We start from the raw sequence: 18,257 nt of genomic DNA, 5'->3' as shown, positions 1-18,257 counted from the left end.
CATCGCCTATATTAAGTGAGTGAATTCTACTACCGCCGTTTACCCGCTCCTATTTACATCGCCTATATTAAGTGAGTTAATTCTACTACCGCCGTTTACCCGCTCCTATTTACATCGCCTATATTAAGTGAGTGAATTCTACTACCGCCGTTTACCCGCTCCTATTTACATGTCCCATATTTGGCCAAGACCAAGCCAAAATGCAGCAGTGGTTCTATGAGAAAACTGTTGAAATCATGGAACGGCACACTAGTATAATGGAACGACAGACAACTGCCATTGAACAGATGTCAGCAGACATGGCAAAAATGGGAACCAGCATGGAACAACTGGGAGCTAGCATCGAAAAAATTGTCGCCTCTGTTGAGAAACATCTCAAATAAAAAAATAACATTTAAAAATAAAGTTTTTTTATTTCTTTTTCCACTATAAAATTTTATAATAACACTGCCTATCAATTATTGACTCTGAAATAATTTCTAATTAGTTGCTGTTGCAGTCGACGGGCTGCTACTAAATCAGGATTCACCCTACTATTTGAAGTGATATCCCACCGATACTCAACCCAAAATCAATATCTTCATCGGAATCTTCCAACTCTGGCTCTGGAATATTGCTTTCTATACACATATTGTGCAACACAGCACAAGCGTTTATGATTTTTGAAGCTACTCTTGGTTCATAATGTAGAACCCGATGCTTCAGTAAACATCGAAATCTCATTTTCAATAGACCGTTACATCTTTCTATGATGCTCCTAGTGCTCCTTTGTTTTTGGTTATATCTCTCTTCAGCGCTTCCTGGTAAAGGATCATCTTCGAGAGGTGTCAGAAGCCATGGCCTAAGAGGATATCCAGAGTCTCCTAGAACAGACATGATTACTTCATTTAGAATTCAAATTAAACATCTACATACCTAAGAGATAAAACTGTGTATTCCCGTTCCTATGCAAATTAACAAAAGCTTGATTTATGTTCGAGTTTTGCCAAATGTAAGCATCGTTGGTATTTCCAGGGAACTTCGCATTAATGTTGAGAATTCTCAATCTTGTGTCACATATCTGAAGAAATATTTTTTTTAAAGTGTACATCTTTTTTGTAAGTCAGGCATTTAATATTACCAGTTGCACATTTATGGAATGATATCCCTTTCTGTTCACATAAATTCTTTCTGGATAGACCTCATCGTCCACTTTGGGTGGGAATATAGCAACATGGGTGCAATCAATGCACCCAACAACACCAGGAAATCCATGATTTTGGTAGAACCTGTGAAATAATTCGTCAACCTTGGTCATTGCAGTATTTCTTTGGTACTTACTGATTCCGTAACTGATTCAACTGATGAATTTGCATCGGAAAATGAATCCATGTATTAAATACTTGTGGTAAATTTAGAACTCCAACCACTTCATTGATAGCTCTACTCACTGAAGATTGACTAACAGCTAAAAATATGTTGGAAGCTGCATCCATTTGGTAACTACCAGTTGCAAAAAAACGTAATGCAATAAGCGTCTGGAAATAAAAAAAAAATATTATACAAATTACTTACTTGACTAAGCCTAAGAATATCTTACCTTCAGTTGAGAATCTAGAGCGGAAGATCTCGATGGTTGGACTATGTGTTCCGATACAATACTTATGAGATTCCTCGCCAAATCCTTTGATAATCGAAACAGCCGTATGAACTGTTTGTCGGACAATAAAAATGGATCATCCCGCTTATGAAATATGCGAGGTGGTCGTTCGGATTGGAATTCTGCCTCCTTTAGAACTTCAATACTGTGTAACAAAGCTATTAAATTCGAAGATGCCATATTAATCCGTTTATCACACTTGAGTCCTCAAAAATGATTAAATCACTTTCAACTTTTTCACAACAATAAGAACAATTATTTGTATGTTTGACGGTGCGGAAACGTTCGAATTCCATACGACCGAACTAATCGCCCACTTATAACCACACTTTGCTAGACGTCTGCTTTTAACGCACAGAATATTCGTATACGACAGGGTCGCCCTCTCCAGAATAGCTATTTGTGAATTCTGTGCGTTACGACGTCGCAAGCGTATACGTTGTCGAGTCGCCTGATTCGAGAATTGCCCGCCTGGGCAGCTCGCTTGAGCACCGACGCGTTCTTTTTGATTGGGGCGTGAAGCACCGGAGCAGCTCGCGTTCCCTTCCCCTGCCCCTCTTGCACTACCCAAATGCTGGTGCACGTCAAGGGCTTGAAGCCCCTGAAGTGACATTTAGGTTATATTTGGTTTTGTTTAGATTTTTGCCAGCAACCTTTTGAAATTTTTATTTTTAAAATTCACCGAATAAATCATATAAAATGGAGGAAACGATTACTTTAATTTTAGATGGTAAATACCAAATGAACGTTACACAAGAAGAAAATGAAAGAAGTATGAGAGGTAAAATTGTTCTTGAATTTTTTGATATTTTTCTCAAGGTGTATATCTTCAGATCCTGAATATTGTAAATATTTTCTTTCTGAAGCTCAAAAGGCAGTAAGTAATGCAACATCAGTGCCTCTGGAGACGGACGTACCATCATGTTCGTATTTGAAGGATGTGGCGGTAGCTCCAGAGGAAGATCTAATCTCAAGCAATGTCTGGAGCTACCAAAAAACCATATGCCTAATAAATTCAATGTCTTCCCTGTACAAGGATTTCAATGACCCCCGAAGAAGAAAACATATTTTTGAACATGTTTCCAATGACATGATCAGTTCGGGATTTGTGGTAGATTGGAAACATGTTCAAAATGGAAAAACTCGATAAGAAGCTATAACAAGGCCAAGGATAACAAGAATAGAAGCGGCCAAGGCCCATCAAAGTTTTTATTTTTTGAAGCAATCGATGAAATTGTTGGAACGCATCAACCCAAAAATAACTGCCAGCACTCAATAAATAGCCTTGACATTTCTTCAGCAACAGTGGATCAACCACTGTTGATACAGTCCCTAACATAACAGATTTTTCAGAATGCACAGGACATGATGAAGAAATGCGAAGTGCTGATGATGCTGAAATCGAAACACATATGCAACATAAACTGAAAATAGCAAGTGAAAAACAACTGAGGCAAGATTATTCAGAAATGAAGGCCCAGGAATATGCAAGAAGGCAAAGGCGGCACGATGAGAAATGTGAAATTGAGAAAGAAAGGAATGCCATTGAAAGAAGAAAGTGCGATATTTTGGAAGAATATGTGCGCCTTAAAATTAATAAGGCCAACAGCCAGTGATGTTGTTTTTCACTATCTCTCTTCCCTTTATGTTGCATACAATTTAAAGCCCGTTTGCAACAGCCGAGAATCCTCTAGAGAATTTACTCGAAAATTCATGCGCCGTGAATTATTTACCGTTGCATACGCACTCTCGGTAGAATTCTCTGTTCACTCGCATACACTCTGCCGTTTTCTTTCGAGAATTTTGTAGAGAATTCTCGGCTGTTGCAAACGGGCTTAAGATAAGACTGATCATGTGATATTTTGAATTGAATATCTCAAGTCTGTTTTTTTTATACCAGAAATTTTTTATTTATTTTGTTTTATCCCAAGTCTGTTTTTTTTTTCATTTCAAAAGTTTTTTGTTTATTTTGTTTTTTATAATACCTAAGTCTGAAATGTGTGATATTTTTCATATTATATTATTGTTGTCTTTTGTAAATACATATAAAGTTTATTGAATAAAAATTTATTTTTCTATTAACTTTATTACGATATGTTATTTTTGTATTATTTTATAACTCTTCAAGAAGCGAACATTCTTCGGAAAATTTCTTCTTGACGAGTACATCTTTGTTGAACCCTAAGAGTACCGCTGAATGAGGTACTTGGCGGCCGATTTCCATCGTGTTCCTCGATATCGTCTAAGGAATTCAGTTTCTCATCCAAACATACATTGTGAAGAAAACAGCATCCTAATATTAACTGGGAACAGAGATCTAACGTTAAATTTTCAAGTCCTTTAAGTCTGCGAAATCGTCCTTTCAGCAATCCAAAAGCATTTTCAACAACAACCCTCTTTGATGAAAGTCGTTGATTGAAAATCTTTTGGTTTTCACTGAGAAATCCTGTATCCGGGTATGGTGTTACTATCCAATCCGAATTAGGGTATGCAGAATCCCCTAATATGTAATATTCTCCAATGAAATCTGGATTGTCACTGATCGTTGCATAGAGTGCCGACCTTCTTAACAATCGAGCATCATGCAACGATCCTGGTTCTCCACAGAAAACGTCTATAAATTTTTTATTGTGATCAACTACTCCTGACAATAAGAGACTATGGTAACCTTTTCTGTTAATATAGGAGTCTTGATTTTTATCGGGCTTTGGGATTTCAATGTGGCTTCCATCAATGGCTCCAATAGCACCAGGAAATCCATTATTTCTGGTGAACATTCTCGAAATTTCAAGTCGTTGTTGTTCCTTCGGCCAAACAATGTGCTCACCTTTGATGCGCATGAGAAAGTTCAGGAACCGAGTCAGACAGCCATGTGCAGTTCCAATGGTCACCCCAAATCTATCCGATACTTCCCTGAACGAATTTCTGTTTCCCAAGTACCAAAGGGACAACAGTACCGTTTTCTTGACAGAAACATTTGGTCGACCAGATGAATATTTCGGATTGAAATCGGATTGGTTAAACAAATCTGAAATTATGTTGTTGAAATACGAGCTAAGAAAATTCAGAAAAACATGCTTACCGATTAAATCCGTGGTAGTTTTTCTAGACAATCGGAAATGACCTTTAAATTCCCTATCATCATACTTTTCAACCGTTTCTTCTACGTAATTCATTATTCTTTTCCTCCTAGGCACTCTTTCTTCTTCATCTGAACATGACTCCCGAGAGTCCCGAGAACTGGTGCTTTCGGAATCGGAGAACTGTAAATCTGGACCGTCCATTAGGACCTAAAATGAGAGCATATGAATCGAATATACTAAACTTTTGCAGTCAACACTAATAAATTACCTTCAGCATCTCAGTTTCAGAATCAGACTATTAAAGAATTTAAGATGAAAAAACAGCGAGACGTAAATAATTGTCGACTACTACCTAAACACAACTAAACTCAAAAGAACTGCACACCCAAGATTATAGACTTATATATCTTTGCTGAAAACCACGTGTCTCTTGACAACTGAATAGCTGATCGAACATCTGCGCAGAGTTGGTACACTAATAACTGTTTTATTTGGGAACAATTCAGAGGCGTGAAACCCGGAGCAGCACCGGTGCATGAAGCACCAAAAGGAAAGCGCTAATTGTTGCAGGCAATCTATCTTTCTCTGCGCTAAACAACATAAACAATCAGCAGACCATCGTTCCAACATGCTAACTATTATAAGTAGACAAAAACAGAAAGAGCAAATAAATACACTACTTTTCACTCAATACGACCAGGAGGTGACTTATTGGCGAAGAATTGTGTCGGTTGTGAAATTTCTTTCTGTTAGAGGGTTACCTTTTCAAGGCGACAACGAACGTTTAGGATCTACCTCTAATGGTCTCTTCCTAGGCTGCCTTGAATTGATTAGTGAATTCGATCCTTTTCTTTCCAAAGGGCTAGGACATGTATCATATATATCTGCTAAAATATGTGTAGAATTCATCGATGTTATGGCAGATTGTGTGCTGCAAACTATGACAGAGGAAGTCAAACATTCTCGCTACTATGCCTTCATCGTGGACTCGACTCCTGATTGTTCGCACATCGATCAACTGGCATTTGTTTTGCGTTACGTTTGCTCAAAAGATTCTAAGCCAAAGGAACGAATCTTCAAGCTTCTCTCTGGAGTAGGTCATACCTCAAGTAATTTAGAAGAGGCAGTTCAATTTCAGAGTTAGGTCTAGATATTGGGTTGTGCCGAGGACAAAGCTATGACAACGCGGCAAATATGGCCGGAGCTTACTCAGGCTTGCAAGTTAGAATTAAACAACACTGCCCTACTTTTGCTGAATTTATTCCCTGTGCAGCACATTCGCTTAATCTTGTCGGCTCCTCTGCTGCAGAGTGCTGCACTGACGCTATTGTGTTTTTTGGATTTGTACAGAACCTCTTCACTTTTTTTTCAAGTTCAACTTATAGATGGAGCATGTTGAAAACGTGTTCAGAAAATAGTAATACTCCGGTGTTAAAATCCCTTTCTCAAACTAGATGGTCAGCGAGAGCCGATGCTGTAAAAGCTCTAATAGAAGGTTACAAAAACGTACATACATCATTGAAGGAAATATCTTTACACCCTACTCAGAAGCCTGCAGTTCGAGTAGAAGCTTCAGGACTAGAAAAGAAGTTTGATAACTTTGAAATAGCCATTTTGTGGAATGATATTTTGGAAAGATTTGATAAAGTGAGCAAATTTCTACAAAATGAAACTCTCACAGCGGGTTTCATAAAGATTCGTTGATTCCTCGACCATCTGATTGCTCATTCAAATTTCATCGGCCGATCAACTACATTTGCGTTTCATAAAACTTGATTGTGAAATCGAAAACCTCGGTCAGTTAATTGGGGAATACAATCTGACAACCTCGCTTTTCTGAAGTCCCGATCAACAGAAACATAGAAACACCAAATTATTTTCATAGAAAAACTGCGATGTCTAAGATTATGTCATTTATACTTCGTTCTGTGGCGCAAGCGTCACTTCATTTCAAATTTTGGATTAACATTGTTGTTGGCGTTGCTTACTCATTCAATCCACTCAAAATGTTGGGACAAAAAAAGTTTGCAAGAAGCGCAAATTACACGAACGAAGATAAAAACTTACTGCTTTCGCTGGTAGAAACGTAAGTATAATTTGTCATCTTTCTGAATAATTCCGTGGAAGTCGGTAAAATTCATTACTTATTTTTTTTTCAGAAAAAAAGACATAGTTGAATGTAAGCTGACCAATAAAGTCAGCTCTGAATGTAAAAGGGAGGCTTGGGAGGAAATTTCTCGCAATTTCAATGCTTGCTCGTCAGTGCCCAGGACCTCCCAACAATTAAAAACCCTATACGAAAACCTCAATAGGAGAGGAAGAAAGGACTTGGCCCTGGAAAATGTATGTGCCAATTTGAATTTAATTACATAAGTTTATTGTATTTTCATCAACTTTCATTGTAGAAGGATAGATATAGAGAATTATTGAATAATATGGAGCAAGAGGAGGAAAACATCAATATCGACCAATTACGAGAGAAGGCTAGGCAGGAAGAAGTATCATCAGACATTTTGAGATTGAATGAATGACATGGCACATTGTGGTTATCTATTTGAATAATAATACAGTTGTATTGATTACAGAAAGAAATGATGGCTACAGGAGGAGGGTCATTCAAAAATATGTTGGATGATACAGAACGAGCAAGGGGAGGAAAACATCAATATCGACCAATTACGAGAGAAGGCTAGGCAGGAAGAAGTATCATCAGACATTTTGAGATTGAATGAATGGCAAGGCACATTGTGGTCATCTATTTGAATAATAATACAGTTGTATTGATTACAGAAAGAAATGATGGCTACAGGAGGAGGGTCATTCAAAAATATGTTGGATGATACAGAACGAGCAAGGGGAGGAAAACATCAATATCGACCAATTACCAGAGAAGGCTAGGCTGGAAGAAGTATCATCAGACATTTTGAGATTGAATGAATGGCATGGCACATTGTGGTCATCTATTTGAATAATAATACAGTTGTATTGATTACAGAAAGAAATGATGGCTACAGGAGGAGGGTCATTCAAAAATATGTTGGATGATACAGAACGAGCAAGGGGAGGAAAACATCAATATTGACCAATTACCAGAGAAAGCTAGGCAGGAAGAAGTATCATCAGACATTTTGAGATTGAATGAATGGCATGGCACATTGTGGCCATCTATTTGAATAATAATACAGTTGTATTGATTACAGAAAGAAATGATGGCTACAGGACGAGGGTCATTCAAAAATATGTTGGATGATACAGAACGAGCAAGGGGAGGAAAACATCAATATCGACCAATTACGAGAGAAGGCTAGGCAGGAAGAAGTATCATCAGACATTTTGAGATTGAATGAATGGCATGGCACATTGTGGTCATCTATTTGAATAATAATACAGTTGTATAGATTACAGAAAGAAATGATGGCTACAGGAGGAGGGTCATTCAAAAATATGTTGGATGATACAGAACGAGCAAGGGGAGGAAAACATCAATATCGACCAATTACGAGAGAAGGCTAGGCAGGAAGAAGTATCATCAGGCATTTTGAGATTGAATGAATGGCATGGCACATTGTGGTCATCTATTTGAATAATAATACAGTTGTATTGATTACAGAAAGAAATGATGGCTACAGGAGGAGGGTCATTCAAAAATATGTTGGATGATACAGAACGAGCAAGGGGAGGAAAACATCAATATCGACCAATTACGAGAGAAGGCTAGGCAGGAAGAAGTATCATCAGACATTTTGAGATTGAATGAAAGGCATGGCATATTGTGGTCATCTATTTGAATAATAATACAGTTGTGTTGATTACAGAAAGAAATGATGGCAACAGGAGGAGGGTCATTCAAAAATATGTTGGATGATACAGAACGAGCAAGGGGAGGAAAACATCAATATCGACCAATTACGAGAGAAGGCTAGGCAGGAAGAAGTATCATCAGGCATTTTGAGATTGAATGAATGGCATGGCACATTGTGGTCATCTATTTGAATAATAATACAGTTGTATTGATTACAGAAAGAAATGATGGCTACAGGAGGAGGGTCATTCAAAAATATGTTGGATGATACAGAACGAACAAGGGGAGGAAAACATCAATATTGACCAATTACGAGAGAAGGCTAGGCAGGAAGAAGTATCATCAGACATTTTGAGATTGAATGAATGGCATGGCACATTGTGGTCATCTATTTGAATAATAATACAGTTGTATTGATTACAGAAAGAAACGATGGCTACAGGAGGAGGGTCATTCAAAAATATGTTGGATGATACAGAACGAGCAAGGGGAGGAAAACATCAATATTGACCAATTACGAGAGAAGGCTAGGCAGGAAGAAGTATCATCAGACATTTTGAGATTGAATGAATGGCATGGCACATTGTGGTCATCTATTTGAATAATAATACAGTTGTGTTGATTACAGAAAGAAATGATGGCAACAGGAGGAGGGTCATTCAAAAATATGTTGGATGATACAGAACGAGCAAGGGGAGGAAAACATCAATATTGACCAATTACGAGAGAAGGCTAGGCAGGAAGAAGTATCATCAGACATTTTGAGATTGAATGAATGGCATGGCACATTGTGGTCATCTATTTGAATAATAATACAGTTGTGTTGATTACAGAAAGAAATTATGGCTACAGGAGGAGGGTCATACAAAAGTATGTTGGATGATACAGAACGAGCAAGGGGAGGAAAACATCAATATCGACCAATTACGAGAGAAGGCTAGGCAGGAAGAAGTATCATCAGACATTTTGAGATTGAATGAATGGCATGGCACATTGTGGTCATCTATTTGAATAATAATACAGTTGTGTTGATTACAGAAAGAAATTATGGCTACAGGAGGAGGGTCATACAAAAATATGTTGGATGATACAGAACGAGCAAGGGGAGGAAAACATCAATATCGACCAATTACGAGAGAAGGCTAGGCAGGAAGAAGTATCATCAGACATTTTGAGATTGAATGAATGGCATGGCACATTGTGGTCATCTATTTGAATAATAATACAGTTGTGTTGATTACAGAAAGAAATGATGGCAACAGGAGGAGGGTCATTCAAAAATATGTTGGATGATACAGAACGAGCAAGGGGAGGAAAACATCAATATTGACCAATTACGAGAGATGGCTAGGCAGGAAGAAGTATCATCAGACATTTTGAGATTGAATGAATGGCATGGCACATTGTGGTTATCTATTTGAATAATAATACAGTTGTATTGATTACAGAAAGAAATGATGGCTACAGGAGGAGGGTCATTCAAAAATATGTTGGATGATACAGAACGAGCAAGGGGAGGAAAACATCAATATCGACCAATTACGAGAGAAGGCTAGGCAGGAAGAAGTATCATCAGACATTTTGAGATTGAATGAATGGCATGGCACATTGTGGTCATCTATTTGAATAATAATACAGTTGTATAGATTACAGAAAGAAATGATGGCTACAGGAGGAGGGTCATTCAAAAATATGTTGGATGATACAGAACGAGCAAGGGGAGGAAAACATCAATATCGACCAATTACGAGAGAAGGCTAGGCAGGAAGAAGTATCATCAGACATTTTGAGATTGAATGAATGGCATGGCACATTGTGGTCATCTATTTGAATAATAATACAGTTGTATAGATTACAGAAAGAAATGATGGCTACAGGAGGAGGGTCATTCAAAAATATGTTAGATGATACAGAACGAGCAAGGGGAGGAAAACATCAATATCGACCAATTACGAGAGAAGGCTAGGCAGGAAGAAGTATCATCAGACATTTTGAGATTGAATGAATGGCATGGCACATTGTGGTCATCTATTTGAATAATAATACAGTTGTATTGATTACAGAAAGAAATGATGGCTACAGGAGGAGGGTCATTCAAAAATATGTTGGATGATACAGAACGAGCAAGGGGAGGAAAACATCAATATCGACCAATTACGAGAGAAGGCTAGGCTGGAAGAAGTATCATCAGACATTTTGAGATTGAATGAATGGCATGGCACATTGTGGTCATCTATTTGAATAATAATGCAGTTGTATTGAATACAGAAAGAAATGATGGCTACAGGAGGAGGGTCATTCAAAAATATGTTGGATGATACAGAACGAGCAAGGGGAGGAAAACATCAATATCGACCAATTACGAGAGAAGGCTAGGCAGGAAGAAGTATCATCAGGCATTTTGAGATTGAATGAATGGCATGGCACATTGTGGTCATCTATTTGAATAATAATACAGTTGTATTGATTACAGAAAGAAATGATGGCTACAGGAGGAGGGTCATTCAAAAATATGTTGGATGATACAGAACGAGCAAGGGGAGGAAAACATCAATATCGACCAATTACGAGAGAAGGCTAGGCAGGAAGAAGTATCATCAGGCATTTTGAGATTGAATGAATGGCATGGCACATTGTGGTCATCTATTTGAATAATAATACAGTTGTATTGATTACAGAAAGAAATGATGGCTACAGGAGGAGGGTCATTCAAAAATATGTTGGATGATACAGAACGAGCAAGGGGAGGAAAACATCAATATCGACCAATTACGAGAGAAGGCTAGGCAGGAAGAAGTATCATCAGGCATTTTGAGATTGAATGAATGGCATGGCACATTGTGGTCATCTATTTGAATAATAATACAGTTGTATTGATTACAGAAAGAAATGATGGCTACAGGAGGAGGGTCATTCAAAAATATGTTGGATGATACAGAACGAGCAAGGGGAGGAAAACATCAATATCGACCAATTACGAGAGAAGGCTAGGCAGGAAGAAGTATCATCAGGCATTTTGAGATTGAATGAATGGCATGGCACATTGTGGTCATCTATTTGAATAATAATACAGTTGTATTGATTACAGAAAGAAATGATGGCTACAGGAGGAGGGTCATTCAAAAATATGTTGGATGATACAGAACGAGCAAGGGGAGGAAAACATCAATATCGACCAATTACGAGAGAAGGCTAGGCAGGAAGAAGTATCATCAGACATTTTGAGATTGAATGAATGGCATGGCACATTGTGGTCATCTATTTGAATAATAATACAGTTTTATAGATAACAGAGAGAAATGATGGCTACAGGAGGAGGGTCATTCAAAAATATGTTGGATGATACAGAACGAGCAAGGGGAGGAAAACATCAATATCGACCAATTACGAGAGAAGGCTAGGCAGGAAGAAGTATCATCAGACATTTTGAGATTGAATGAATGGCATGGCACATTGTGGTCATCTATTTGAATAATAATACAGTTGTATAGATTACAGAAAGAAATGATGGCTACAGCAGGAGGGTCATTCAAAAATATGTTGGATGATACAGAACGAGCAAGGGGAGGAAAACATCAATATCGACCAATTACGAGAGAAGGCTAGGCAGGAAGAAGTATCATCAGACATTTTGAGATTGAATGAATGGCATGGCACATTGTGGTCATCTATTTGAATAATAATACAGTTGTATTGATTACAGAAAGAAATGATGGCTACAGGAGGAGGGTCATTCAAAAATATGTTGGATGATACAGAACGTAGGATAATATCCATTTTAGGGGACACTGCCAGACCATTAGAAAATCCATACGATGATGCCAATATATATTTTTGTGAGTTCGCTCCAGATATACAGTTCACGTACTAGCTGAGTTCAATATTGAGCCCATCTCAATTTTGACAATTTTAGGCTGGCCTCATACATTTGCAATGTCTTAATGAATTCAGAAATTAAATCCGTTGTGTGTCAGCTGGCTAATTTGAATGAAAAGTGTGTTACGAATTCATATAATCTTAATCATCAGTGCACTCTGACAGATCGATCTGAAAAATTCATAATCTCAAAAAATCATAATGTATGTGCTGCATATAAGAATTACATACAAAACCAGAACTTCTGAATTTTGTTTCTGAATTCAGAAAGACATTCAACCTGTATAATATCATATTGTCCAGTTGGGTACAACTACGGCATGAAAGGTAAGATTATATGAAAATTTTTATAGCAATTTTCAAGGAAGTTCAAGATGAAATCAGCAACCTGATGAATTTTCCTGAATTTTGTTATTTAATGTATGTTTTGATTGTATTATTCATGTGAGGTAGAGGATTTGAGTTAATATCAGTTCTCATATTTGATACAAAAAATGTGAGTTTGAACTGATGATACCATTGCAGTTGATGTCAACCTTTCACTTTGTTACCTATATCATTTTTAATTCTGGAATATCCATAAGAATACAAAATAATGTTACATAACTAACATTATTCAGCCAGATATCTTCTATCTCTTCTATCAATTCTGTATTATGCCAATTGCTAATATGAACTACTTTTCAGAATATCCTATCCCAGCTGTAGAGACAGATCCCATTCCTAACCTAGGAGATCCAGATCTTATTCCTGACCAACAAGTTAATCCCCTTCCCAACCAATGTCTTGATCCAGAACCTTGCGGAGAACTTACCTCTACCTCCTTGCCTCCTGTTACCAAAAAACGTAATAAAACTAGAGCCCCCTTGAAAAGGCCAATTAGAAAAAAAACCCTTACTCCCAAAGATAGATATTACTTGAAAAAATTAAAAAAAGCCAAAATAGAGCAGAAAATTCTGAAACTGCAACTTCGTAAGTTGCAGCAAAGTTAATAATCATACTTATCATTTATGTACATATGTATTTCAATAAAAATTTCAGGGAAAACTCTATTTATTATTACTGTTTGATATTCCCTGATATGATTCAAAATATGTGATAAGCCTAATTATATCAAACATAAATATTCTGGAATTGAAGTATTGGTCTCGTTCATCTAAAAACATATCTACAATTACAATCGAGTTATATTTCAAATTTATGAAACATACCTCTCAAAAAGGTCTGCTATTAATGCATTTGGTATGGCTGTGTTTTGTTGTCCTTGATCATGATGAACAATATCACTTTCTTCAAAATTTTCAGGCAATTCTTCCAGTGTATCTACAGTGTCAATAACTGACAGGGCCAAATTATGAAGGCCACAGCATGCAATAATTATTGTCAAGGATGTACTTAACTTGTTCCTTAATCCGTAATATAAGCAAGGGAAGCGTCTTTTTCAACACACCAAAGCATCTTTCAATGCAGTTGCGTGTTTTTATGTGTGCTTGATTATACTTTCTTTCTGCTTCAGTTCCTGGATTCAATACTGGCGTAAGTAGAAAAGGCTTGCATGCATAACCACTATCACCCAACAGATTCATTCATTCATTGCTTTATACCGTTACCGGGAATAAATCTACAAAAAGAAAAAAAAATCGAACAGACTTGTAATTTCTTAGTGCTAGTTGCGACTGTGTGCCCTCCTGTGACTAAAGAGACCCAACCGTGACCTGCAGATCCTTCCACACTCAGGGCATGGATAGTCACCAACCAGATCTGGCCGCCGCTGTATCCTTCTCGATTCTCCATTGTAACTGTGTACCAAAGACCTTCACTGTGACCTGTCTAACGCTAGTTGTTCCCAGTTATGATTGGCATTAACTGACTTTAGGGATTGATGTAGTGTATCCTTAAACCGCTTATGCTGGCCTCCTGGTTTCCGGGCTCCCTCAGTGAGTTCGCCGTATAGAGCCATTTTGGGGAGTCTTGTGTCTTGCATCCTCAGAATGTGGCCGCTCCATCTGAGTCGGGCCCTCGTTACTTGGTTCTCAATTGTTGTACAACTCGCGCGCTGCAAGACTTCTGCATTCGAAACTTTGTGGAACCATCTGATGTGCACCATCTGTCTTAGATGACGTTGCTGCGTCTGTTCAAGCTGTTTAATATGTCACCTGTAGGGAGTCCAGCTTTCGCTTCCGTAAAGAAGCGTTGGAAGGACCACTGCTCTGTAAACAGCTGTCTTGGTCTTCAGATTGAGGTCGTGATTTTGAAACACTCTGTCCTTCAGCTTCCAGAATGCCCGTGATGCCGAATTGATACGGTTGTGTATTTCCGTGTCAAGGTTAGCCCTAGTATTTATGAAGCTTCCCAAGTATTTGAACTGCTCGACCTGTTCTAGAGTTTCATTGTCCAGGCTGATATCTGTTTGAAAGCTTTTTGGCGGACTTACCAGGATTTTGGTCTTGTCAATATTGAGTCTGAGGCCTGAAGCTTCGTATATATGTTTATAGGTGTCCATCATTATCTGTAGATCCTCTGAGCTGCTAGCGATGAGTGAACAGTCGTCTGCATATTGAAGTTCCGTGATAAACTTGGTACGGGTTTTTGCTCTGAGGCGCTTCAGGTTAAACAGGCCTCCATCAAATCTGAATCTTATCCCAACACCTCTTACGGGCATGCTCATGTCAGAAATTATCGATACAGCTATGGCGAAAATATTGAACAGTAAATGCGCTAATACGCAGCCTTGTTTTATTCCAGAGTTGGTTGAGAAATGGTCGGTTGTAGAGCCATTATGCTGTATTCTAGCGGTGTTGTTGGTATGAAGGCTTTTACACACTGCTAGGAATTTTTCGGGTACTCCTAGACGTTCCATGATTTTCCATAGCGCTCTCCGATTCACCGAGTCGAATGCCTTGCTTAAATCGATGAAGGCTGTATAAATCCGTAAAAATTAGGTCCACCGTACCTCGATTTTTTCGAAAGCCGCACTGGGATTCAGGTAAAAGCTTCTCTAAGAGTGGAGCCAGATGATTAGCCATAATCTTCGAGAGAATTTTACCGGCCACATTAAGCAACGATATACCCCTGTAATTGTTGCAATTCGACGTTTCGCCTTTGTTCTTATAGAGGTTGATAACTAAAGCGTCTCTGAAGTCTTGTGGCACATCTCCCTGTTCCCAGATCTTGCGGAATAGTATTAGGAGACTATTGACAATGTCCTCATCCAAGGCTTTGAATATCTCCGCCGGAATGCCGTCTAGACCAGGTGACCATATTTTTAATCGCACTTATGATTTCCGACATTGAGATTTCGTCATCAAGCGATGTCATCGGACTATACGCGGGGAGCAGGTCTAAAATGGATAAATCCGAGTCGTTATTTTGATTCAAGACCTGTGAGTAATGCTCCTTCCATCTTTCGAGAATTTTTCTATCATCAGTTAGAATAGCTCCATGAGCATCTCTTATAGGAAAGCTTGCTTTTCTGCTTGGACCGTAAATAGTTTTAATAGCTTCGAAAAAACGCCTGCAGTCATGGTTATTGGCGTAAGCTTGTATTTCCCTGGCTTTTTCTTTCCACCAGCTGTCCTTGATTTTTCTTATCTCTTGACGGACCTCGCGTTTTATGTTTATGAAACTTATTTGGGCTGCGACATCGCCAGGCTTGTTAATTGCGGTTTTCATCGCTTTGTGTTTTGCGTCCAAAAGGTGTGCGATATGAGTTTTGCTGTCGGCAAACCAGTCTGGGGATTTTCGGGAGCGTTCTGTGCCCAGTATTTCTTTCGCTGTATTTGTAAGGGATGACTTGAAACGGAGCCAATGAGTCTCAATGTCGTCGTTATAATCCGGTGGTGTTAGGCTATCTTTGACGGCAGCTGTGAATCTGTCCTTTGTAGAAGGGTTTTGTAGTTTGGATATTTGAAGGCGCTCTCTCAGATACTTCGGCTTGCGTTGGTATTTTGGGCGCATTGAGATTTTCATTCTCGAGATTACCAGCCTATGATCAGTCCAGCACTCCAGATCTGCTCTGGGTTTAGTGACCAACACCTCTTTCAGATCTTTCCTTCTCACGATCACATAGTCGAGGGTATGCCAATGCCCTGAGCGCGGGTGGCGCCAAGTCCCCCTTCATTTATTTATTTATTTATTTATTTATTTATTTACGGTACTACCATTTTGCAAAGAAGAAAAAAAAAATATAAACAGATACAAAAAAAAAAATTCAATAATCATAACTGTACGGCGCACAAATTACAAAACACCATAAAAATGAGACAAAAAATAGACTACAAACTCATCAAAGCAGATACATCCCTCCTCAACCTTGACAACGCGCCACTGAATATGTCGACCCCGAGGACATTCACTGTATTAGTGTTCCTCATCATCCTCGGCAGTGGAGAATGAAAACTATAATTTGTTCTCGATAAACCAGGCCTAAACAAATCAGCACGCCTAATCGGCCTTGGTGGAATATTGAGGTTGAACCGAGACAGCAACTCCGGAGAGTAGAGAAGTCCTCTATAGATCTTTGCCACAAAAAGCACGTCAGCCGAGAACCTTCTCGATCTTAAAGAAGGCAGCCCTAGCCGGTCACGCATATGACTCGCCGAGTACAGTCGAGAAGCAATGCCAAGCCTGAACGAAACATGCCTGAGGAATTTGTTCTGGACCCTCTCGAGGAAGAGTCCACCAGCCAAAGTATATGGGGACCATACAATAGAGGAAAATTCAAGAGTTGGTCTCACAAGTGCTATATACAGGTAACGAAGGGTCTCAACGCTCCTAAAATCTCTCGTGTTTCTTATAATAAAACCTAGAGTTTTGAGTGCTCTGGAAGAAATTGCCTGAAAGTGCGGCTTGAACGATAATTCACTATCATAGGAAACGCCAAGATCCCTCACAACATCTATGCGCTCCAAGGGGCAACCCTCAATAAAAAAAGTTGAAAACAATGGACTCTGAACTCTCGAGATTGACATCGACTTACACTTACTTATATTCAAAGACAAGCAGTTCTCAGCACACCATCCTTGCAATGCCTCCAAATCGGACTGCAAACAAATAATGTCTGAAATGGACCTAACCGACAGGAAAAGTTTCAGGTCATCGGCGAATAAAAGAAATTTAACGAATCGGATTACAGAACCAATATCATTAATAAATATAAGGAATAACATCGGTCCAAGATGACTACCCTGAGGCACTCCTGATGTGGCAACTACCGGAAAGGAGAGTGTTCCATTTATTTTCACGAACTGAACCCTGTTAGTGAGATAGGAGACCAACCACCGATGAAGCCGACCGTGAAAACTAAAGTTTCTGAGCTTCTTTGCCAAAATGGGATGGGAAACAGTGTCGAACGCCTTAGAAAAATCAGTATAGACAACCTCTATCTGCTGACGACAATCCAAAGCCTCAACAACATATTGAACAAAATTTAGTAAATTTGTGTCAACACTTCTACCCTCATAAAATCCATGTTGTTGTGGAATTATTCTACCATAAACTTGGGATTTAATCTGGCTAAAAACAATAGATTCGAACAATTTCGGGATGACACTCAAAATAGTTATTGGTCGATAATTAGTAATATTTTCCCTGGGACCAGATTTATGAATAGGTTTTACAAAACCAGACTTCCATGAAGTAGGAAACACTCCATCGCTCAGTGATTTGTTGAAAATTATTTTTAGTGGTAATGCGATGAAGTCTTTGCACTTTTTAAGAAAGATAACAGGAATATTGTCTGGGCCAGGTCCCTTATTTACATCGAGGGAATCAATACCGTCCAACACCTGTTGGACATGAATCATCGGAACATTTATCATATCATCGGTTAAGCAAGATAAAGGTTCAGTGGCGTTAC

The 18,257-nt window shown here is 38.6% G+C and overlaps 2 protein-coding genes across 2 annotated transcripts; both read right to left on the bottom strand.

Annotated features, from left to right (window-relative positions):
• Positions 1-525: 525 nt before the first annotated feature.
• On the bottom strand, positions 526-1,641 carry LOC123319206 (putative nuclease HARBI1). Its single transcript, XM_044906071.1, has 5 exons — positions 1,580-1,641; positions 1,321-1,517; positions 1,121-1,268; positions 916-1,060; positions 526-863 (listed from the first exon to the last, which is right to left on the bottom strand). The coding sequence occupies exons 2-5, from the start codon at positions 1,473-1,475 to the stop codon at positions 526-528; spliced, it is 786 nt and encodes a 261-aa protein (XP_044762006.1). The 5' UTR covers positions 1,476-1,517; positions 1,580-1,641.
• A 1,975-nt stretch (positions 1,642-3,616) lies between these two features.
• On the bottom strand, positions 3,617-4,822 carry LOC123318579 (protein ALP1-like). Its single transcript, XM_044905250.1, has 2 exons — positions 4,722-4,822; positions 3,617-4,667 (listed from the first exon to the last, which is right to left on the bottom strand). Exons 1-2 carry the CDS (start codon positions 4,813-4,815, stop codon positions 3,763-3,765), a joined length of 999 nt encoding a protein of 332 aa, XP_044761185.1. The 5' UTR covers positions 4,816-4,822; the 3' UTR covers positions 3,617-3,762.
• Positions 4,823-18,257: the final 13,435 nt, after the last annotated feature.

This window comes from Coccinella septempunctata, chromosome 8, assembly GCF_907165205.1.
Source record: "Coccinella septempunctata chromosome 8, icCocSept1.1, whole genome shotgun sequence".
NCBI classification, from domain to species: Eukaryota; Metazoa; Arthropoda; class Insecta; order Coleoptera; family Coccinellidae; genus Coccinella; species Coccinella septempunctata.
This window is presented reverse-complemented; position numbering and strand designations above follow the sequence as displayed.

Bases quoted from the DNA above. Each gene is read 5' to 3' on its own strand.
- LOC123318579 (XM_044905250.1), bottom strand. From the start codon at position 4,815: ATGAATTACGTAGAAGAAACGGTTGAAAAGTATGATGATAGGGAATTT. The intron at 4,668-4,721 runs GTAAGCATGTTT...ACATAATTTCAG, and splicing joins AACTACCACGGATTTAATCG to ATTTGTTTAACCAATCCGAT.
- LOC123319206 (XM_044906071.1), bottom strand. From the start codon at position 1,475: ATGGATGCAGCTTCCAACATATTTTTAGCTGTTAGTCAATCTTCAGTG. The intron at 1,269-1,320 runs GTAAGTACCAAA...ATTATTTCACAG, and splicing joins TTGAATCAGTTACGGAATCA to GTTCTACCAAAATCATGGAT. The intron at 864-915 runs GTATGTAGATGT...TGTCTGTTCTAG, and splicing joins TACACAGTTTTATCTCTTAG to GAGACTCTGGATATCCTCTT.